The sequence below is a fragment of the Balaenoptera musculus genome, chromosome 18 (assembly GCF_009873245.2).
Source record: "Balaenoptera musculus isolate JJ_BM4_2016_0621 chromosome 18, mBalMus1.pri.v3, whole genome shotgun sequence".
In the NCBI taxonomy this organism is placed as follows: Eukaryota; Metazoa; Chordata; class Mammalia; order Artiodactyla; family Balaenopteridae; genus Balaenoptera; species Balaenoptera musculus.
Genome location: NC_045802.1, coordinates 74761187 through 74784613, shown reverse-complemented (window position 1 = coordinate 74784613; position 23427 = coordinate 74761187). Strand labels below are relative to the sequence as shown.

The window sequence follows — 23427 nt, the reverse complement described above, 5'->3', positions numbered from 1 at the left end:
TGATCTTCTCATTACAAGCTTGACTCCAGAGGGTCATAAGCTCTTCCTACTTTTATTGTAAAACGCTTGCTATGCTAGAGAGAAATGTCTGAGGAGAAATGTGGTAGATGTATAGGAAATTATATTCTCTCCTCCACATTTTACTTCCTAAGAAGTGTGTCCTGTTCCGCCCTAAGTATTTTCTCTTGCATTTTCACTCATTCAACATAAATTTGCACAAGACTCATTGCATCAGTTTTCTGTTGCTGCCTTAACAAAGTGCCACAAACTTAGTGGCTCAAAACAGCACAGATATGTTATCTCACAGTTCTGTAGGTCAGAAGTTGGATCTCACTGGGCTAAAATCAAAGTCTCTCCTGGAACCTCTAGGAGAAGACCTGGTTCCTGATTATTCAGACCGTTGGCAGAATTCAGCTCCTCGCTATTGTAGGACCAAGGTCTCCCTGTTCCCTTGCTGGCCGTCCACCAAGGAGAGTGCCCAGCCTCTTGAGGCCACCCACTTTCCTTGGCTTGTGGTCCTACTGCCCCAAGTTCAAAGTCAGCAGTGGAGAAGCAAGTTATTCACACGTCACATCTCTCTTACCCGCTGGACTCAACCTCTCTCCCTTTTTAAGATCTCGTGTGATGAGATTAGTCTCACTTGGTAAACTTCCTATTTTGTCAACTGATTAGCAACCTTAATTCCATCTGCATCCTCAATTCCTTTTTGCCACGTTACAAGATATTCATAGGTTCTGGGGATTAGGATGTAACATCTTCTGGGGGGGGGGCATCATTTTGCCCTCCTGCATCTATCATGTACCGTCTATTGGGCTAGATGCTGGTGATAGAAAGTGGATTAATAGATGTGGTTCATAACCTGAGAAACACAAGTTTATCTGTGGAAGTAAACAAATTGAACAAACACTAGACTGGAGGTGTTGCCTGTAATGTATTAACAAAATATCAAAGAGGAAGGGAACCATTCACTTATCTCCATAACTTCTCTGAGATGTAAGTATAGAGAGTGTAATTATCACAGATTTACAGATGTGCAAAGGGAATACAGAGAAACTATGTTTTCCCAGATTTAAGCAGATGATTTCCCAAACAAGGGTAAGATCCATGATGAAGATTTCATCCCCAGCTTCCAGGCTACCTTACTGTGTATGTATGTCACTGCCACTGTTATAACCACTCCCAGCATTATTACTGTCTACTAATTGTCAGCACTTAGCACAAGACATTCAGCCAAGCACCTAAGATCCACCGTCTCATTAAAGCTTCACAGTGTCTCCATGAGGAGAGTATGTGTGTCGGTAAGGCGTCCTGCAAGTGCAGAAACCCCACTGGAACTGACTGAAGCAAAGAGGGAATTCATGGTCCAGAAATAAGAAACAGGGAATATGTTGTTCATTAGATAGATAGATAGATAGGTGGTAGAAATATGCTGACATAAAGAGATATACTGAAGCATAGAGATACAGGAGAGATTCCATGTAGAGAATAACTCTCTCGAGCTCTATCAAAGCTCCAAGTCGAGCTTTGGCTCCCCGACCCCACCTCCGAGCTCTGTTTTTCTCTTTGTTAGTTGATTTCACCAGCAGCTACAGATTTATAACCTCTCAGTTTGGGAACCGCAGCAGGAAGAGATCACCTCATTCCCATAATTTTTGCTGAAGTCCAGCCTTGGAGTCCAGTAATGTGGCTTAAGTCACGTGTCCACACTTGAGCAATCCCTGCAGCCAGGGAGATGGAACGTCCAGGTCAATAAGGCAAGTCCCAGGCCTCCTGCATGTGGGAGGGGCTGGCCCAGCCTCACCTGCACCACATCCGTGGAGTGCAGGAAGCCTTTTCCCCAAAATAAAATCTGGGTGCTGTTCCCAGAGGGGTCACGGATGTTCCCTGAACTAAACAACAGCTGCCCACCGCATAGATGTCCCCTCACCAAAGAGACCAAGGAAGCCTGCGTGCCTTTCCCAGCCAGCCTCCGCTGGTTAAGTGCCCAGGGAGAGCCGGGATAGCCTCATCAGAAACGCTGGGCTTACTGTTCCTGTAGCGCCAATAGATTAGAGAAAAGATGGCGTCTCTTTGAAAATCTAAGCATTTTCATCAAATATCTTAAAAACTCACAACAACCTTTCTGTAAAGTAATATCTGTTATTATATTTATACTAGAAAATGCATGCTTAATTATTTGAAAACATTCAGTAAGTGTCAGGACTTCCCTGGTGGTCCAGTGGTAAAGAATCCGCCTGCCAGTACAGGGGACATGGGTTGGATCCCTGGTCGGGGAACTAAGATCCCACATGCCTTGGGACAACTAAGGCCGCGAACCACAACTACTGAGCCCACGTGCCCTGAAGCCCGCACGCCACAGCTAGAGAGAAGCCCGCAAGCCGCAGCAAAGAGCCCATGCCACAACGAAAGATCCCGCATGCCTCAACTAAGACCCAAAAAGAAAAAAAAAAAAAACATTTAGTAAGTGTCCATCAGCAAAAAGAAGATGATAAGAAAATCCATCATCTACCACCAATAGGAAAACAACATTTTATACCATGAATAGTTTGAATGATTAAATATGCTTCTATAGCATAATTTTTTTTTTTTATAAAGAGTAGGCATCTGGTTATTCCATCCATTGTGCCCATCTTTTTTTTTTTTTAATTTTTCTTTATTTATTTATTTTTGGCTGTGTTGGGTCTTCGTCTCTGTGCGAGGGCTTTCTCCAGTTGCGGCGAGTGGGGGCCACTCTTCATCGTGGTGCACGGGCCTCTCACTATCACGACCTCTCCCGTTGCGGAGCACAGGATCCAGACACGCAGGCCCAGTAGTTGTGGCTCACGGGCTTAGTTGCTCCGCGGCATGTGGGATCTTCCCATACCAGGGCTCGAACCCATATCCCCTGCATTGGGATGCAGATTCTTAACCACTGCGCCACCAGGGAAGCCCCTATAGCATAATTTAATGTTTGCATGATAATACAGTATATGATTATGATGTAAATTACTTAAGTGTTTTACTAATTACCGGACTTTTTTTCATGTTCATTTTTTTGCTATGTAAAAAAAAAAAAAAAAAAAATTCTACTAAGAACATATATGCATACTTATTTCCATACATTTCTTTTTTTTTAATTTTATTGAAGTAGAGTCGATTTATAATGTTGTGTTTAATTTCTGCTGTACAGCAAAGTGACTCAGTTATACATATATATTTTTTTCATTTTCTTTTCCATTATGGTTTATCACAGGATGTTGGATATAGTTCCCTGTACGATACATAGGACCTTGTTGTTTATCCATCCTATATATAATTGTTTGCATCTGCTAATCCTAAACTCCCAATCCATCCCTCCCTCCCCCCTCCCCCTTGGCAACCACAAGTCTGATCTCTGTGAGTCTGGTTTTGTTTTGTAGATAGGTTCATTTGTGTCATATTTTAGATTTCACATATAAGTGCTATCATATGGTATTTGTCTTTCTCTTTCTGACTTATTTCACTTATTATGATAACCTCTGGGTCCATCCATTGTGCTGCAGTATTTCCATACACTTCTGATTCATTTCCCTAAACTCATTGAATTGGACTTGGCAGGTAAAAGCGCATGCAAAACTTTAGGCCTTTGATATTTATTGCCGAAAAGTCAGAAAGTTTTAACAACATAGATTCTTGCCAGCGGTGTATTATACTTCTCATTTCTCATTCCTTTGTGGACATACGTATTATAATGAGTAAGCAAAATATTACACATCCTTGTTGTTTCAAGTCACTAAATACTAGTATTTGAACTTTTTTACATTGGTCTTTTTTCTCTTTTATATCACCTCCTAATGTCTAATTCTTAATATATAATCTTTTTTCTTTCTTCCTTTTTTTCTCTCTCCCTTTCTTCCTTTCTTTCTTTCTCTCTCCCTTTCTTCCTTCCTTTCTTTCTTTCTTTCTTTCTTTCTTTCTTTCTTTCTTTCTTTCTTTCTTTTTCTTTCTTTCTTTCTTTTCTTTCTTTTTTTCTTTCTTTCTGTCATCACATGTGCACATTTTCCTTTTCTTGCATCTTTGTTTTCTTGTAGGAAACAAGGGGCCCAAGGAGCCTGGCTTCTCAGAATATTCATTTTTGCTGTCTTGCCTCTGAGAGATACATACTTCAAAACCTCATTTTTGTTATTCTTCATATTTTCTCAGTTTCTCAGTCTAATCTTTTCTCATCTTAATATTTTCTCATTTTACTATATATGTATGTGTCTTTCTCTATATATTTTAAAAATGTAATCAGCAGAAAACCAGTAGATATCAAAACTATTGAATGAATATATGCTTTTGTTATTATAAAAGAACAGATGTTCTATGTCTCTCAAATAAGAGTCATAAGTGAGTGTTAAATCCTATTATTTCCCCCACCCCAAAAAGAATAATTATATCTCTTTTACTTTAAACTTCTTTGTCAATTCACATCTGTCAAATAAAGACAGTTAATCATTCTAGTTAATATTCTTTTTGTTAAGTTTAATGTCAACTCTAACATATTGAGACAATTTTCTTGTCTATAAATGATTCTAGAATATTGGCTTTTCCTTAGAGTCGGAGTACTACCAAGTTAAGTTTTGGCATTATCTTTGAGTAAAAATATTTTGATGAAAATCACAACTACTTTTGTTCACATTTAATGTTTCAAAAACTGGTGATCAAATTAGGAAAATAATTTTCCCCTAACTCATTTTAAAAAAGCATATTTTTGAAGTCCGGGTCTATTTATGAGGTGTTTTCATGCCTTGAAGCCATTAATGTGTGTCTGTGTAGGCAGGACACAGACATTGGGATAGCTTTGTATGTATTCTGTGATTACACAGAAAATCTGTTTTTCTCTTTAGAAAGAAAAGCAGGAAATGTTGTTTGTACTCTAAATACATTCATGGATGGATCAAAGCATTAGCAAAACTGTCTCTTCAATTACAAGTCATGGTTTGAGATTCTGCAGCCACAGACTTATTTACGTAGTTTCCTGTTTTTAAGGATATTTATTTTGCAGAGTCATAGTTACTAAAGATTGCCAAATTAAAAAAAGACTGGGTAATCTACAAAAACATGACACTGATTTACAGTATGTGATCCTCACCGTGTCACTTCACAGAGAAAAATAACACAAATAAATAGAAATAGAACACAATAGGTAATGTTCTTAACGAGGACCATACAATTTTCTTCTTGGGTAACAATGCTGAACTAGCTAGCACTCAACCTGAAGTCACGGAAACATCCGTGAGAGATCCAGTTTTTCACATCCTCCTGTAATGTAGATTCATATGACACACTTCAACGCATTTCTCTGAATCCTTGAAATTCACCTCATGAAATCCCATAAACACTCTTCCCATCTGTGAGAGGAGCCCAAGTGGAAAAATGAAAGCACTTAGCAACCATGGCTGGTTCACAGGAATGGAAGAGGAGTCAAGATTCTTATTCCTTCCTCAAGTGACTTTTACTAGTTGCACTTGGTACAAGTCCCTGATACTTGGGAACTTATCAGAATAGGAAGAGGAACATGAGTCTTTCTGTCCCACCAGCACCCCCTGCCTTGAGCCCTACAATGTTCTGATGGTTTGTACAGATGCTAACAGCTGCACTTCTCTGGGAACTGATATGGTTTTCCTCCATGCCATCCTATAAAATCTACATCAAGGCCACCCTAAAAGGCATCATCAGGAATGGAGTGGAAAATTAAATGATATATTTGGTGAGCAAATATTTCCTTCATCCATGAATTTTTTTTCTTCCCTATTTTCTTAGAATAAATTTTTCATAACTAAAAATATCACTGTAACCATTTTAGGAGAGATAACAATGAAAATGTGATATTTAACATCATGTGTTAGTTCTGTTGAGACTGTATTCTCTCTGACTGCAGAAGACAGTCTTTGTTCTTTTAGTATAATCCTAGAAAAATTAGGACCCATCGTTGAGGAAATTATCTGCTTAGCTTCTAGACATTTTGAATGCCTAATTTATCCCTCAATTTAGCTTATGGTCTTAAGAAATGACTGAATTCTTTTTTTTTTTTTTAATTTTTATTTATTATTTATTTATTATGTTTATTTTTGGCTGTGTTGGGTCTTCGTTTCTGTGTGAAGGCTTTCTCCAGTTGCGGCGAGTGGGGGCCACTCTTCATCGCGGTGCGCGGGCCTCTCACTATCGCGGCCTCTCTTGTTGCGGAGCAGAGGCTCCAGACGCTCAGGCTCAGTAGTTGTGGCTCACGGGCCCAGTTGCTCTGCGGCATGTGGGATCTTCCCAGACCAGGGCTCGAACCCGTGTCCCCTGCATTGGCAGGCAGATTCTCAACCACTGCGCCACCAGGGAAGCCCCGACTGAATTCTTTGTAGAACTTCTTTGCCATTTTAATGTGGGCCTTTGATTTTAATTTCATTGTGTATGGTTTTCCATTTTTAAAACAATCTCTATTCTATCTAATGTGCACTTAGCTTTCTATTCTGAATGACCTTTACATAGGCAGGTACTTGTGTGGCCCATTCTTGAGAGTCTGTATCACTTTTCTTCCTGGTATGTGTACTTATATTTTACTATTGTGTTATATCCATGTGCTAATATATTCAACGCATTAACACAGTCTTTTACAACTCAGAGTATTACTTCATGATCCCTTGGTTCCTTCCCCTCATTAAACAAATATTTATTGTTCTCTGGGAGATAAGCAGAATGCTAGGTGTTTAGAGGAAAGATGGAGTAGTTAGATTTCAGTGTGATGTTAGCCTGAAAATTCATCATATGGATCTGATACATTTGCCACCACTCTGCTCAAAAAAAAAAAAAAAAAAAAAAACTAATCTATTTCAAATGTATACCGTAATTACTTAAAATTTGCCCTTGCTTAAAAAAGATACTATAAAGATTGTAAATATATAGATGCTCCTAAGTCATTCTTTCTGCAGATGGTCATATGATTTGGAAATTTGTTTCTAAATTTCTGAGACTGACTTCTCATTTTATATTGTTTTGCCAGCCCAATGATAAAATAATCCTAGAAAATTAGCAAAATCTCTACAGGTCACTTATGTTATTTTTACCTTTAAAAAAGTGGATACAATTTGGATACCAGTGCTAATTTTATATTTTTTGTAAGTTATTTCTAAATAAATCCTAGGTTATATGCATGTGAAACCACTATTGCAGCAAATATAAAATGAAGGGCTGTTAAAGGTGAAATGCTAATTTCAAAAACTATTTTTTGCAACTCTCAGGATTTACATGATGGCAAAAAATGGTCCTGGTGATGAGTAAACCATTGCATTTAAGTACGGGTGTGACTTCTGGTTCAAGGCGGCAAGCTGAAGCAGGCTTTTATTTCCCACCTGTCTCTAACTCTTATTGAAATTGAAGTAAAAACTACAAAATGGGATACATTCCTAGAAGCTATAGAACCTAGAAAATGGGACACAGTGAAAACGGAGACTGTTTTAAAAAGTATACAGAGGACTTCCCTGGTGGCGCAGTGGCTGAGAATCCGCCTGCCAATGCAGGGGACACGGGTTCGAGCCCTGATCCAGGAAGACCCACATGCCGCAGAGCAGCTAAGCCCGTGCGCCACAACTACTGAGCCTGCGCTCTAGAGCCCGCGAGCCACATCTACTGAAGCCCACGTGCCTAGAGCCCATGCTCCACAACAAGAGAAGCCACCACAATGAGCAGCCCTGCAAGGAAGAGTAGCCCCCACTCGCCACAACTAGAGAAAGCCCGCGCAGCAATGAAGACCCAACGCAGCCAAAAATAATTTAAAAAATTTTTTAAAATAAACAATATACAGAAGAGAAAAGGCAAATGCAGGACTCTAGAATGCAACCAGAATTGTGAGAGCCTTCAGAGCAGGCTCTGAAAAAAGACCACAGCAGACGTGGGAACCGTTCTTCCAATAGGACCCTTTGATGATCATGGGTTGTTTGGGGGACATAGAGAAAGCCAAACAAAAAGACCAGAAATTCTCTGATGGATTAAAGGCTCTGAGCAGACATCTGAGCCAACAGATCATCCCCATTCCTGTCTATGCAGTGTGGTGTCTGCCCACAAAATCCAGGGATCGACTTTCTAGACATTGAATGAGCTCCCTGGGTGGATGTGAGGAAGGCTTCTTAGTAATGACTTTTGGGGGTGTTAGGAGGGGAGCTGCAATTCATCCATTTCATCTCCATTCACTCACTCTGAGGAGACTTCTGCCTCTTGGAGAGACTTGACAACTGAAGGTGACAAGAGAGTAAAACATTATATGGAAGGGCTGGGACAACCCCATATGAGGTTTTTTGGATAAAACAAAGCAAAAAGAGTATGAAGGTGGAAGTGGGGAAAGGAATTGATTATCAAAGCAATGCTAGAAGGAATTTCTCCAGAGTGGAAGAAAACCATGGTCAGATTGAAAGGGACCAGCAGAAGAAGCTATGAAGAAACCACGTGTAGACATATCTTCTTGAAATTTTCGAAAACAACAAATATATGAAATATCCGAAGAGGTTTCATTGAGGATAACAAACCCAAGCCTTCAGTGAAATGAGAAGGATATTAACATCTGTGTCATAGCCAAGATTTTAGCCCCTATGATCTTCTTTCTTGATATGCCCATGAATATGGTACATTACATGGCTCAAAGGACTTTGCACATGGAATTAAGACGGCTAATCAGCTGATCTTAAAATAGGGAGATTATCCTGGATTATCTAGGTCCACCCAATGTAATCACGGAATACAGAAGTATCAGCCAGAAAGATGAGGCAGAAGGAGAAATCACAGAAATGGAAGGTGTAGGAGGGACTCAACCCACTGTTGTTAGATTTCAAGATGGAGAAAAGGGCCGTGAGCCAGGGATGCAGGTGGTCTCTGGAGGCTGAGAGTCTCCAGTTGGCAGCCAGCAAGAAAGCAGGGAGCTCAGTGCTACAGCCACATGAAACTAAATTCTGCCAGACTCCTGACCCAGTTTGGATAATCAAGGCCAACACCTTGATTTCAGCCTGATAAAAAATTGTCACAGACATCATCGTGGCTTAAAATGGCATCCATGTATTACCTCACAGTTCTATAGGTTAGAGCCTGGGTTGGTTTTGACTTGTATCTCTACTTCACTTTGACACTAGTCATAACCAACCCAGCCTCTAACCTATACAACTGTGAGATAATATATGTATGCCATTTTAAGCCACTGTGATGTCTGTGACAATTTTTTATAAATAGAAAGTGAACGCAGATTTCGGTACGTAGAAGTGGAGTGTTGCTGTAACAAATACCTAGAAATGTGCAAGTGGCTTTGGAACCAGGCACTGGCCTAAGTTGGAAGACTTTTGAGGAGCATGATAGAAAAAGCCCAGATTGCCTTGAACAGGGTGTAGGAATATGGTCGTTAAAGCCTGCCGGTGGGGGCTCAGAAAGGAATGAGGAACATGTTCATGGAAATTGGAAACATCTTCAATGGTATCAGAAAGCTCAGCAGAATTGCATCCTGCAGTTATCTGGAAAGCAGAGATGCTAAGTCATGAAGTTGGCTCTATGGCTGAGATTTCCAAGCAAATGTTTAAGGTGTGACCTGGCTTTTTCTTGCTACTCATAATAAAATGCATAAGGAGAGAGATACGCTGAGAGAAGAATTATTAAACAGTAGAATCCACTGCAATAGATTTGATGATTTGGGAAAATCTCAGTCTACCAAGATGGCAAAAGATTAAAAAAATTGCGGTCAGGAAAGCATACTCTAGAGAAAACCAAACAAAACTTCTGAGGGTATGGCTGTACAACCATTCTAAGACCTCACAAAGTTTGGAAGGTCAGAGTATTAAGTTATACAAAAGGCTTTTGAAGAAATTAAGGGTGGGACTCATGGATTCCCCTCAGCCCTTTGAGCAGTAGCCAAAAGTAGAGGAGGGATTATCTAGGGAGGATTTGTGGGGGAGCTTCTTGTCTAACGGGGTAAACCCTTGTGACATAGACAGGAGTCTCACAAAGTAATGGAGAAGTTTATATTAGCAAAAACACTGCCAGCTTGGACGGAAAGGGACAGAGACAGGATGAAGGGAAGGAAGGCTGTTGGACCCTCAAAATTCTACTGGCGGAAACTTGCTAGTGAAACTACTCAGCTGCACACAGATGCGACTTTTTATAAGAAAGGAAAGATGAGTTAGAGGACAGAGATGTGAGCCCAGAGGGTGGAGCTGAGAATCGCAGAGGATCATGAGCAGGCCTGGAAACTTGATGGAGTTTGTGCAGCTAGATTTCAAAGTTGATTTGGGTTGGTGACCCCCTTTTCCTTCCATCTTCTCCCTTTTTGAAGCAGAATGTCTGCAACGATTAGTCTATGCCTGTCTCACCATCGTGTGTTGGGAGCAGATAACTTACTTTCTGGTTTCGCCGATGGAGAGGAATTTTATCCTGGGATGGATTATACTTAGAGTCACATCAATACCTAATTTAGGTGATATAGATAATGAAATTTGAGGATTTTGAACTGATGAGACTTAGGGGAGATTTCTGCACTTTGAGTTGTATTGGGTTGAGACTTGGGACCTTGGGATAGGATGAAGAGTTTTTGCATGTGGCATGGATGTGAGTCTTTGGGAGCCAGGGGGTGAAGTGTGTTAGACTGAATAATGGCTTCCCCCCAAAAAGATGCCCATGAACTAATGCCCAGAGCCTGTGAATGTGTTACATGGCAGAAGGGACTTTGCAGCTATGATTAAGGTTGTGGTTGTGAGATATGGAGATTATCCTGGATCATCTAGGTGGGTCCTGTCTAATCACACAGGCTCTGAAAAGCACAGAAGGCAGAGTCAGTCATAAAGACACAATGTAAGATTCAGGTAAGATGGGGCTGAAGGAGAGGTCAGAGAGGTTAGAAGAATGAGAAAGACTCCACACTGTCACTGTGGGCTTTGAAGATGGAGGAGGAGGAGCCAAGGGATGAGGATGGCCTCTAGAAGCTGAGAACAGCCCCATCCAACAGCAAGCAAGGACCTCAGTCCTAGAAGCATGAAGAACCAAACTCTGCCAGCAACCTGAATGAGCTTAGAAGTGAATTCCCCCCTGGAGACCCTGAAAAGGACTTCAGCCCTGCCAGCATCTCGATCTTGGCCTTGCGAACACTGAGCAGAGAAACCAGCCAACCCTCCTAGATTGTGACCTACAGAAGTGTGAGTAAATAATAGAGTGGTGTTTCAAGCTACTTATGTGTAGTAATTTGCTACAACATTGACAGGAAACAAATACAGTCATAATTTTCTCCCACAGCACTGGACCCTAGGACGCAATGAGTAATGCCTCCAAAGTTATCAGAAGAAGAGATTGTGAGTCTGGGATCCTATACCCAGGCAAAATGTCTTTCAAATAGGAGAATGAAGTCTGTTTCAATTAAATGTGTATATTCTTGAAAGTTTACCTTCTACATATCCCATCTGAAACATTACTTGTAGTTTTACTCTAGTAGAACAAAAGAGTATTACAAGAAAGAAGGTAATGTAGGTTCTCAATATTCGTGGTGGAGTAAAATAAATCATAAGATAATATCTGTGCATTGAAAATAACCTGTTCATATTAGAACACGGAAATTGTTATGATTATGAAATGGATTTAGTGACATAGGGATGAAGATATAATATTTTTCCTGATTATATGAAGAATGAAAGACAGCTAGAATCTCAGAAAAAATGTGCAAGAGAATCGTGAGTCAAATATAAAGCTATCTAAAATTTTTATGATTTTTATGAATTGATAAAATGTAAAAAGTAATCATCTATTTTGCCTGATATTTTAAATTCTTTGAATGATATTACTGTAATGAAATGGCATTACATGAACTCTAAGAATTTTTTTTCTTTCACTTTCAATTTTCAAAATTAACATACAGAATGAAAACATGTAAGAAGATGTAACCATAGTTTAGAACAAAAGCAGTGGCTGGTCAAATATGAGATTAATGGGATAGGAGAGAACTATACAGACATGAATCTACTCAACTTTGTCAGTTGAGAATAGATATGACCTAAAATCACTGGATTAAGAAATAGACATATGAACACACTGTATAGAATTATGAAGGTACTCACTCCCAACATAAAAACAAACAAAAAGCAAAACAAAAACCAACAAAAGTCATAGTGGATTATGCACGCCTACCCGCCACACCCTGCCAATGACCTCATCTTAACTTGATTAAGTCTCTTAAAACCTTATTTCCAAATAAGGTCACTTTTGAGGTACTAGGATTTAGGTCTTTAAGATATATTTGGAGGGCAAATCTATTCAACTTTTAACACAGAGAAAATGAAATATGGAACCTAATAAAATATACTTCACATAAAAGAAGGAAGACAGAGTTTGAGAGACAGAATGATAGCATATATTTAAGAAAAGTTACTACAAGGGTAATTTTAGAAAGCATCTGTTCTCAATAAAATTCAAGGGCATATAGACCCTTTAAAACAAGGGAAGAAACGTGGAAAGGAAATTTGGCTGGGAAGCAGGCAAACATAACAATTAATTTAGATTAATATATATAATACATATATATATATTGCAGGGCAACAGAAAACAATTGCAAATATGTTATACACGTGTAGTATCAACCATATAGAGATTGAAGTAAGCACAGTGGAGGATAAGCTTGAAGAAGACAGAGGCGAAGTCCAAGGTGGGGACCAAAACTATAAAAATGATGAGAAGGAATGTGATAAATTGAAAACACATAATACACAGGAAACAAAAGAAATAACAACCAAACGAAGACTGGGAAATATCTTTCCTGAGCTTAGAGACACTCTTACTGGCAGGTTAAAGTGGTTCTTCCCATTCTGGCAAAGTTAAGGAAATTAGATCAAATTCCAAACATTCTTGAATTTTGAGAATGAAGGAAACAGCCTACAAGCTCCAAGGTGGAAAATATCATATTTGACCAGAAAGAAAAACCCTGACTTCACGTTTTTCTTTCAGAGAGTGAACCAACAGGCACAGCTATGTTTGTTCTGTGGGAATCTCTCTCTGGTGTGGCTGATGAGACCAGCATAAACCAGTCAAATAAGTCAAGTCGATCTGCATCCCCAGGAGCATGTCACTGGAACCCAGCAATTCCAGTCAGTCCCCTATGACATTGAATTAAGAGAACAAAACAATGAAGTCCTATCTCCATGAAAAAGCCCAAAGATAAATGAGGGAGGTGGGCAGCAGGAAACAGAGATCATTCCAGTGCTGTAGGGAGCACCCCTAGTTCTGATGGCCATGCTATTTCTTAATTTAGTTCTTCATGTTCCCTTGTGTGCTCTCAGTCTTGTATCTCATAGAATAGGCTTGAATTTTTCACATATTCCTCGCATTAGCTGCTCTAGGTTTTGTTTTGTTTTGTTGCCTAAATTAGCTCCAGTGAGTTTCTATTAATTGCAACCAAATAATCCGTGAATAAGGTACATATAAAACAATATGCAAATGTTATTAATCATTACTGGGAGGGAAGATATAAAAATGTTAGTAATTTGACAATAAATAAGTTTCAAACATCTGATTATATCGCCCCCCCCAAATGACGAGGGATTAGGAGTTGGAGGAAGTAAAATTTAGATAACTTCCTCATCAATGATCCTGATAATTAGACAAATTTGTCCAAGTGTGTGTGATTTTTTTAAAATGTAATTCTAGGAGAATTAATAACTGCACATATTTAACAAATTATGAAAAGATACGCACTTAAGTTCACACAGCAAATGATAGACAACAAAGGGAATGGTAAAGAAACATTTTTAAATGTTTGGAAATGTTATTGTATGAGGATGAAGGCAAGACCAAGCACTACAGATCTGACAATATGGGTAACTGGTTGGATCTCTCCTTTCCAATCATTGTGAAACTCTTAGATGTAGAACACAGTGCAGAGAAAAATATAAAAAGATCAAGAAAAATTAAAATAATGGACAATGATATATCAAAGATGTAAAAAGAATGGAGATAACGTTAAGTCACTTTCTTTGCTCATCTACAGGAAGCAACTCCTCATCCTTTCAAGTTTGATCATGAGATGACTGCAATTCAGTCATATCTTCAGGCTCCACTTCTAATTCCAGTTCTCTTGCTATTTCTACCACATCTGCAGTTACGTCCTGCAGTGAAGTCTTGAACCCCTGAAAGTCATCCATGAGAGTTGGAATCAACTTCTTCCAAACTCCTGTTAATGTTGATACTTTGACTTCCTCCCATGAATCAGCAATGCTCTTAATAGTGTCTCTAGTGGTGAATCCTTTCCAGAAGGTTTTCAGTTGACTTTGCCCAGATCCATCAGAGGAATCACTATCTATGGCATCTACAGCCTTACAAAATGAATTTTTTAAGTTATTACTTAAAAGTAATAACCTGAAAGTCAAAATTACTCCTTGATCCATGGGCTACAGAATGGATGTCGTGTTAGCAGACATGGAAATAGCATTAATCTCATTGTCCATTTCCATCAGAGCTCTTGGGTGACCATGTGCGTTGTCAATGAGCAGTAACATTTTGAAAGGAATCTTTTTCTGAGCAGTAGATTGCAATAGTGGACTTAAAATATTCAGTAAACAGATGTACTGTCACCCAGGCTTTGTTGTTCCATTAATAGCATGAGCAAAGTAGATTTAGCATAATTCTTAAGGATTTTAGAAATGGTAAATGAGCACTGGCTTCAATTCAAAGTCACCAGCTACTTTAGCGCCTAATAAGAGAGTCAGCCTGTCCTTTGACGCTTAAAGGCATTGACTTCTCTCTAGCTATGAAAGTCTAAATGGCATCTTCCTCCAGTATAAGGCTGTTTTATCTACATTGAAAATCTGTTGTTTAGTGTAACTACCTTCGTTAATTCTCTTAGCTAGATCTTCTGGATAACTTGTTACAGCTTCTGCAGCAGCACTTGCTGCTTCACCTTGCACTTCTATGTTACGGTGATGGCTTCTTTCCTTAAACCGCATCAACCAACCTCTGCTAGCTTCCAAGTTTTCTTCTGCAGCTTCCTCCCTTCTCTCAGCCTTCATAGAATTGAAGAGAGATGGGGCCTTGCTCTGGATTAGGCTTTGCCTAATGTTGTGGGAATGTTGTGGCTGGTTTGATCTTCTATCCAGACCACTCAAACTTTCTCCATATCAGCACTAGGGCTGTTTCACTTTCTCATTATTCCTGTGTTCACTGGAGTAGACATTTAACTTCCTTCGAGAAGTTTTCCTTTGCATTCACAATCTGACTGTTTTGCACAAAAGGTCTAGGTTTCAGCCTATCTCAGTTTTCAACATGCCTTCCTCACTAAGCTTAATCATTTCTAGCTTTTGATATAAAGTGAGAGACATGTGACCCTTCCTTTCACTTGAACACTTAGAGGCCATCGTAGGGTTATTAATTGGCCTAATTTCAATATTGTTGTGTCTCAGGGAATAGGGAGGCCTGAGGGAGACGGGGAGAGATGGGGAATGGCCAATCGGTGGAGCAAACACACCACATTTATTGATTAAGTTTGCCATCTTATGTGGACACAGTTTGTGGCACCCCCAAAACAATTTTGGTAGTAACATCAAAGATCACTGATCACAGATCATCATAACAAATATAATAAAGTGAAAAAGTTTGAAATACTGCAAGAATTACCAGTATGTGACACAGAGACACAAAGTGAGCAAATGAAAAATAGAAAAAAGTGGCACCTTAGACTTGCTGGGCAGAGTCACCACAAACTTTCAATTTGTAAAAAACAATATCTGTGAAGCTCAATAAAGTGAAGTGCGATAAAATGAGGTCTGACTGTATATGTGTGTCCGTGTTAATAAAAAGTTGAGGAAACAAATTCCAACAGTTTCTTCTTGTTTCTTTTTTCATCCTAATGAAATCAGGTTTGGGGTAATTTTCCCTCGTCTTTTTACTTCACTGTTTTCTAAACTTTTGCATTTGGAAAGATATTATAAAGCATATTACTAGTTCAAATATTTGAAAAATTAGTCTCATATTCCTGGATTTAAAGATGGCAAAATGTAAATTACTGAGATAATAAAGGGTTATATTGAAATAATAATTGTTTATTTTAAGGATTTCCTTAGAATGTCTTTCCTGTACTTAGATGTTATTTATACTGACTATACTAGAATAATTGTTTTGAGCTGTAAAAAATAAGGCTTTTCTGTGAGTGGCTTAGACTAATTGAAAACAGAAAAAGAATTTGAATTAGATGTTCTTTAAAGCCCTTCCTAATAATAAATTCTGACTCTACTATTTATCCCAACTTATAAGAGGAGTAATTAATATTACGTGACATTTTACTACCTGCCAGGCACTGTTCTAGACAGTTTATGTGTATTATTTAATAGTCAAAAATAATTCATGAGGTTGGTACTATAAGATAGAATAATTGCTGCTACTATTATTTTCAATGTCAAATAGGTAATGATTCATTAGAGATTGCAGATAGAACATTTTGTAGCAAACTGTAGAAGAACAACATTTCATTAACTGAAAAAATTGCTCTTTTCCTTTCCTAATCCCAATCTCTTATATATTTGTGCAATGAGATTGTTTGAGAACTTATTTATTTTCATTTGGTAATATGTTCTTATAGTTTCTTTGAAGGATGAGGAAGAGTTGGCTGCTATAGGTAGGCTTTCCCAGGAAGCATCTGTATCCAGACGGTTTACTAGAGAGAACTCAGAACTGTACCTGTGAGGGAGTTAGGGAACAAGGATTCAGCAGAGGGAAAAATATCCGAGGCTGGCTTGGCCCTTCGCAGATGCCCTGTGTCTTCAGTTTCTGGGGAGACACTGAGGCAGAATCCAGCCACAGGCAGCATTCCTGGCTGGAGGAGTGAGTCAGAGATCAGGACAAAGCAGACCGATGTAGAGAAAAGTGCAGTAAAGTTTCCTAGGCAGACCCAAGAGAAAAGAAATCGTTATTAGGCATAAATCCAAAAGGACAGAAGAATGGATAAGGAGACAACAACCAAACCCTCTTAGAAACTAGAAAGAAAATTGGTGCATGTGAAATGATTTGGTGACACCTAGAAAAGTGAATGCTAAAGCAGCAGAGAGGAAGCAAAGAGTCAACCAGATTTCCATCCAAGACTCTCTCCAGACACAGGAATTGACAGCATGAAATACTTTGGAGGAGGTGACAACATAAGGGAGACCAGGTGGAAGTCTGTATATGAGGCAGTCAGATCTCCGTAACCCATGCCTCCCTCTCCAGAGAAAAGTGCTGGCATATTTCTTTGTGGGAGGGGAACTATTTTTTGGAGATGGTTGAAGAAAGTTGTTGGACTGGGTGACAGACATGAGGAGGGCTTCCCACGTAAAAAGTAAGAGACAAAGAAGAAAAAAGCGATCTGGAGAAAACAGAATGCATGCAGGGAGGAAATAAAACACGACAAATAAAAGTGCTGTAAAAATCTCAGAGTGATAAAAGAATATATTGCAACTGTGAAATGAGAACAGTCACTTCAAAAAAAAATTCAGAGCATATAAAAGAGCTCTTGGAAATTAAAACGTGATTTTTTGTTTAAAAAAGAAAAACTCAGTAAAAATTATTTCATGGTAAAGCTCACCAAATCCTCCAGAAAGCAGAGCAAGGGATGAAGTGATGAACAAGGGAGATGATAAGAAAATTAAAGGACAGGTCCCAGAGGTTCAACAACTAAATATGGGAGTATCGCTCAAATAAAGCTGAAGGATAAGAATTTCTAAGCCAGAATTCCATACTCAGCCAATCAATTAAACGTGAGGCAAACATTTTTAGGCATACAGCTTCTCAGAAATTTACTCCCAAGAGTTTGTCCTTACGAAAATACTAGATGCCGAGTCCACCAAAATGAGCAAAGAGGTATAAGGAACAGGAGATAGGAAATCCATGGGAAAGAGGCAGTCAGCATCCGCAAGAGGAAGGTTCATTGGAGTTTTCAGGCTGGAATCTATGCATTAGGCATAAAAGCCACCAGTCCAGATGGTAAAAGACTCCAGGAGATAGTTCTTCAGGAAAATACAACTGATAGGAAAGAGCTGGCAAAGTATTGGGTGCTGAATTAGTAACTATGTAGAAAACTCTAAGGATTAGTAAGTATTAGCTCTAGGAAAAACAAAGTGGAATCGGAATGGAAAATGGAAGTTTACTGCACGTCTGAGTTGAGAATTGTTTTTACAGCATCCCAATAAAGGAACACCGAGTATTAAACTTACTACCATAGAGGAAGGGGGTCACCTATGGGCTGGAGAAGGTGCAGAATGAATGTTTTATCCTCACATGTCCTGGGGCGGGGGCGGGGTGGGGGGGGAGGAATCTACTAGTGATAGTGATAAAAAATGAAAAATCACAAAAAGCATAAAACAGGTTATTTCCAGAAATACAGAAACAAATAAAAAAGTGCAATATTTGCCTCTGAGAAGGAAGAGTTTGGGATGGAGGAGGTGGAGGAATTTTTTTTTATAAAATATCTTGTAGAATTATTTGATTACAATATGCATGTATAACTCTGAATAAAAATTCTTATTAAAAAGATGGACAATGTAAAAAGAAAGAGTATTAATTTTTTAGTCCAAAAGAAGAGTACATTGATTGACCTGAACAAATTGCCTTATTTTTTCTGAAATGACTTTAGGTCTAAATCAGTGAGCTGGCTTCTGAGCAACTTTGGAAGAGCTTCTTATCTGGATGGCATTGTTAAAGATATTCTGACTGTTAACATTCTAAAATGTTGACCTAAATGACCTTTAGATTTCTATTGTTATAATCTGAACTATAAACTCTCTTCTTTGTAGAATATAATTTTGGAAAACGTATACTTCAATAAACGATTAGTCTACTAGTGAGGTATCTTATTTGAAAAAAGAATAAAATACATACAATAAAAATGTCGGAGCTGCAGACCTCATTAATTCAGTTTTTTTTCCATATTCTACCTAGGCGAAGGTGAAGTTTACCTTTGAATGCCTAAGAAGAAATGAATATTGTAAGCATCATTATAAGGATATCTTGGTCATTTTTTTAAAGAAACTGAAGATTGCAGTGTATATTATTTAATAGACTCTTTATTGAATAAATATATATTGAGCTTATTCGTGTAACAAATCTCGTTAAGTACCTATTTTATTCAGGCATTCTGCAACATATTGGGAACACGAGGCTGATACTGTATAGTTCTTGCTCTTATGGTGACACATAAGTAAGGAAATTGACATGAAAATGAGCAATTGTGATTAAAAGAAAAAATAATAATTGCTCTATTGAAGCGTTACACAAAATGCACTAGGAGCCCAGGACTATGAATGTAGGCTTCACAAAGGGAATTCCATGTGAGCTGAACCTGAAGGAGAAATGAGAGTTAGTTCTATGAATTGATGGAGAAAATTCCAGAAAGAAAGCTTGAGCCGTGGTACATATGTGGGTGGAAGTGTCACGTGTTCTGAGATCAGCCAAGAGTTAAGGGTGTCTGGAGCACTGAGCAGTGAGTCTGGAGAGAGAGGAAAGGAGACTAGATTTCATGAGTAAGGTCGAGTCAATGAGGCACTACTAATAGTGATTATAATTCACAGTAGTCAAATTTTTCAAGTTATTTCTCTGTGCCAGGCACTGAGCCAAGCACTTTACATACAACATCGTATTTAACCCTAACAAATACTCTATCGTCATTTTCAAGTTTTTCAAGCTTGAGAGTAACAGAATAAAATTTGTGTAGAAACTTCATGCTAGATCTCATGAAAAAACGTTTCAGTCAAGTTAAAAAAAAGGATACAAAATGGCTTAAGCGACCACGTAAAAATTTTATAATCTAGCAAGAAACGAGATTGGAAGGTTTAGATAGCCAGTTGTTTTATTCTTTTTCGTCACTTCGAAAGTCTCCACTTATCAATTTAAAAATAAGAACGATGTGTGTTTTTAGAGGAAGAAGGGGAAAGAGAAGGGAGAAAGAGGAGAGGTTCTGTGATGAGGGAAGAGAAAAAAGGAAGAGAGAATAAGAGAGAGCGAGAGAGTGAGCTAGACCCACAATCACTAAAAAGTGATGCTGGAGGATGGGAAAGGGAGAAGGATGAGGCAGAGACTCCTCCCTCAGTGGTCCAGGCAAAAGACAATACAGGCTTCAATGTAGGCAGTCATCAATAGAATAGCAAATGGAAGAATAAGAGAAGTATTTACAAATGGAAATGGTCACGCTTTGGGTGTGTAGATGTTAAGCCCATTCACCAAGAAAGGGAGATGTGAGCCTTGGTGAGGTTCCTGAGAGGAAGCGATTAGTAACATGGTTCCTGTAGCTCCGGTATTATGATTGGTTGGTGGTTTCATAAATAAAATATGCTAAATATGCTAACTCATAACTAGTGGGTGTCACTTTACGCATTGCATTAATTAATCACATTCCTGTTAAAGAGAAAATGGTGGTTGAATGTTCCTGGTCACCAAGTTGATCCAGAACCTTAGGTTCTGGTTTTGACCTAATGAAATCTTATATCCTGTATTCATCACAACCCAGAACTTTCATGGATGACCACCAAGAGTACAATAAGAGCAGTGAGGAACCTAAAAGTACTGGTTTGAGAGCACGGTTGACCATTGACCCAGATTGTATGGACTTGACTCTCCTTTACAAAATGTTCCATTGCCGTAAGATGTGGATCAGATGTTAAAGTACCCGCTGCCGTCCGCTCTGAGCGCCTTCCTACCCATCTTCCTCTCGCCTGTTAACCTTGCCCTTTCTTCACCCCCCAGGGCTCTACGAAACCTTTCTAACCAATGATGAACCAGAATGCTGTGACGTCAGGAGAGAGGCAAAATCCAACACCCCCTCCAAGGGGACGGTGGACAGAGGCGGCTCCTGTCCCAGGACGTCGCTCCCAGCTTCAGCGGCACCCAGGCTGGGCCCCAGCAGACTCAGGCTGTGTGTCCTCGTGCTGATACTCCTTCACACAGTTCTCACGGCCTCGGCGGCGCAGAACGCCACGGCCCTGGGCTTCGGGGGTGTCCACGCACTTGACGAGCGCTCGGCCAGCAAGGAGTAAGGACGCTGGACCCTGGAGCATGCCCGCCGCCCTGGCCACCGGCGTCACGGCCTGGGTGCTCCGACCCGTGCATCACTTCGTGCAGGGCCTGGAGGGCAAAACTGGAAAAGAGGGGCCTGAATCCAAACAAGGACACACACACACAGCTTTTTATGGACTAAAAGGCTGGAAAGTGACTTCAATTTCTCACACCATTTTATACACTGTGTTTTAATGTTTGGAGGTTTTCTTTGCTTTCCTTTTGATTTGGGTTTATCTGTTTGGTTTGTTTTTGCACTTGTTAATACAGGATTTATTTGGGGGGATGGTTTCTCAGAGGTAAACTAAGTCTTTTCACTGTCTCTCTATATATATTTCTAGTCATTGTGTGTGTTCCTCAGATAGTTCTGTCTCATGTCCTGTCAGTTTCTATTAGCGGAATGACGGCTATGACCTCGCGGTATAGCAAACAACAACAACACACACAAAAAAAAATCATAAAAAAATAAAAAAGACAAAAAAAAGAAAACAACAAAAAAATAAAAATAAAAAAACTCCCTGACTCTCCCTCCTGCCTCTGGAACCCACGCCCCTCCCAGCCTGCCCGCCCCGGGCCTTCCCCGCCCACAGCAGACGACATCCGCTTGCTTCTGTCCTTGTCGCAGCTGCCGTGAGTGGGCGCAGTGCACGCTCCGCTGGGCCCCTGAGCCGCTGCTGCACAAACCCGCAACGGAGCAGACCCAGGGGGGCCCTTTCTAGCCGAACAAACAAGTGCTCTCCATAACAGGTGGGGTCAGACAGTTAGCACATCTTTACATTGAAAATAAAACAAAAGCAAAGAAAACTACCGTGAACTCGGTTGGTCCAGCTCCCCCTTCCAAGGGCCCAGGCCTTCCTCGCTGGTCGGGTGGCTGGGAGCCGCCACCCAGAATGGGGGTGTAAGGAGGTAGGGTGTCCTGCCCTGAAGTTGCAGGTGGCTGGGCTTTCGCTGGGATTTCAGTTCTGTTGCAGGACTACACGAGCACCTTTTGGCCATTGTCACAGGAACAGGATTCTGAGGACCCAAATCTGGGCTTCTTTTTCCTCCTTTCCTCCTCGTTGTGGAGGGCTTGCAGACGTGCTCAGACACCTGCAGCATACAGAATCTAGACCATTTCACCCCAGTATTTCCCCCACATACAGTTTTTAATTACTCCAGGTATAAAGTGTATGCAATTCTGCATTATCAAAAAGAACTTTTCAAAAACTAGGTTAGCCATTTTCATTCAAGTACAGAAACGTTACCACTCTCACATGCTCTAGATAGTTGAAGACAAGAGGAGAAATCGGATCGCTCTGTTTGTATTTTTTCTTTTTGTGGGAACATTTTACCTGCTGAGTGTCTATGAATTTGCTTTCTAAAAAAAAAAAAAAAAAAAAAAAAAAAAAAGGCTTTTATGAGTTTACAGTAGAATCAGTGGAAGGAAGAGTTAATAAGGGCTGTTTTTAAAACAAACAAACAAAACAAATAATTTTAAAAGAACCACTTCACATTCTTTACTATTCTCTAACTACACTCGGGAACTGCATTTCAGGGATGATTGCTGTATAGCTGGCAGATGAAGGAAAACCATGGAAAAGGTCCTCTTAGCGAACAAAATTTAGTTCTTAACTTTCTAGCTATGAAATTCCCCCAGGCATTTGTTTATGTTGAAACAAAACTTTAATCTCTGCATCATACCTAACTCTGCGACACGCGTTACAGTATGCATATTTTGTTTTGAATAAAAAAAAAAAAAACTGTTTTGTTCCAGTCTGTTAAGAATATTCAAAATAATAAAGGTATTGCTTAATAAAATTGCTAGAATTGTTTAGCAGTACATGCACAAATATTTTACTAGATTCTTTGTTTTAATAGTGTTTTGTTGAGACTGAAAATCCTAAAATGGTCTGCGCAAATACAAAAAAACCACCAAAAATGCAAAATTCTCCAGTTTTTGCTCCTTTTTTGAAATTTGTTTTTTATTCAAATGCAAACACACTTTCACACGTGCACACACACACAGGCACGGCATTTGTAATTTATGGAAATAATGGTACTATTTCTGGGGACGGTGGGTGGGCAGTGGCTCTGGCGCATATTAACTGCACTGAATTTTGCGAGACTTATAGAAGTGAGTTTTGGTAAAGCCTAATTAGTGGGGGATTCTAGATTTCAGTGGAGCTGGGGGTGGGATGAGAAGGGTTAGGGAGCCATGACTGGAGGGGGAGGGGTGGGTGACGACTCAAGGGGAAGAACGTATCAGATGAGCTCTTTTTCCACTGACCTCTTAATGACTTTAAGGTACATGACCAGAACCAATTTTGTCGTGACCTTCATCTACCTCTGCCCGACAAACACCATCCCACTATCTGTTTCTTCAGTGTTTCTTGTGCTTCTGTTCATGCCAGAGGCATTTCCATTCTTTCAGGAAAATGACAC

At 39.6% G+C, this 23427-nt stretch overlaps 1 protein-coding gene across 2 annotated transcripts in view; it reads left to right on the top strand.

Moving 5' to 3' along the window:
* FAM155A (family with sequence similarity 155 member A) overlaps window positions 1-22395 on the top strand; it is a 594427-nt gene extending 572032 nt beyond the window's left edge. Inside the window, exons 3-4 of one of the 2 annotated variants that reach the window (XM_036831944.1) lie at window positions 18898-18943; window positions 20698-20813. In XM_036831944.1, coding sequence (XP_036687839.1) covers window positions 18898-18920 — 23 coding nt within the window. In that variant the 3' untranslated portion in view covers window positions 18921-18943; window positions 20698-20813. Of the gene's footprint in view, window positions 1-18897; window positions 18944-20697 lie in introns of both variants that reach the window. The other variant, XM_036831943.1, reaches the window with a different exon arrangement.
* The last annotated feature ends 1032 nt before the right edge of the window (window positions 22396-23427 follow it).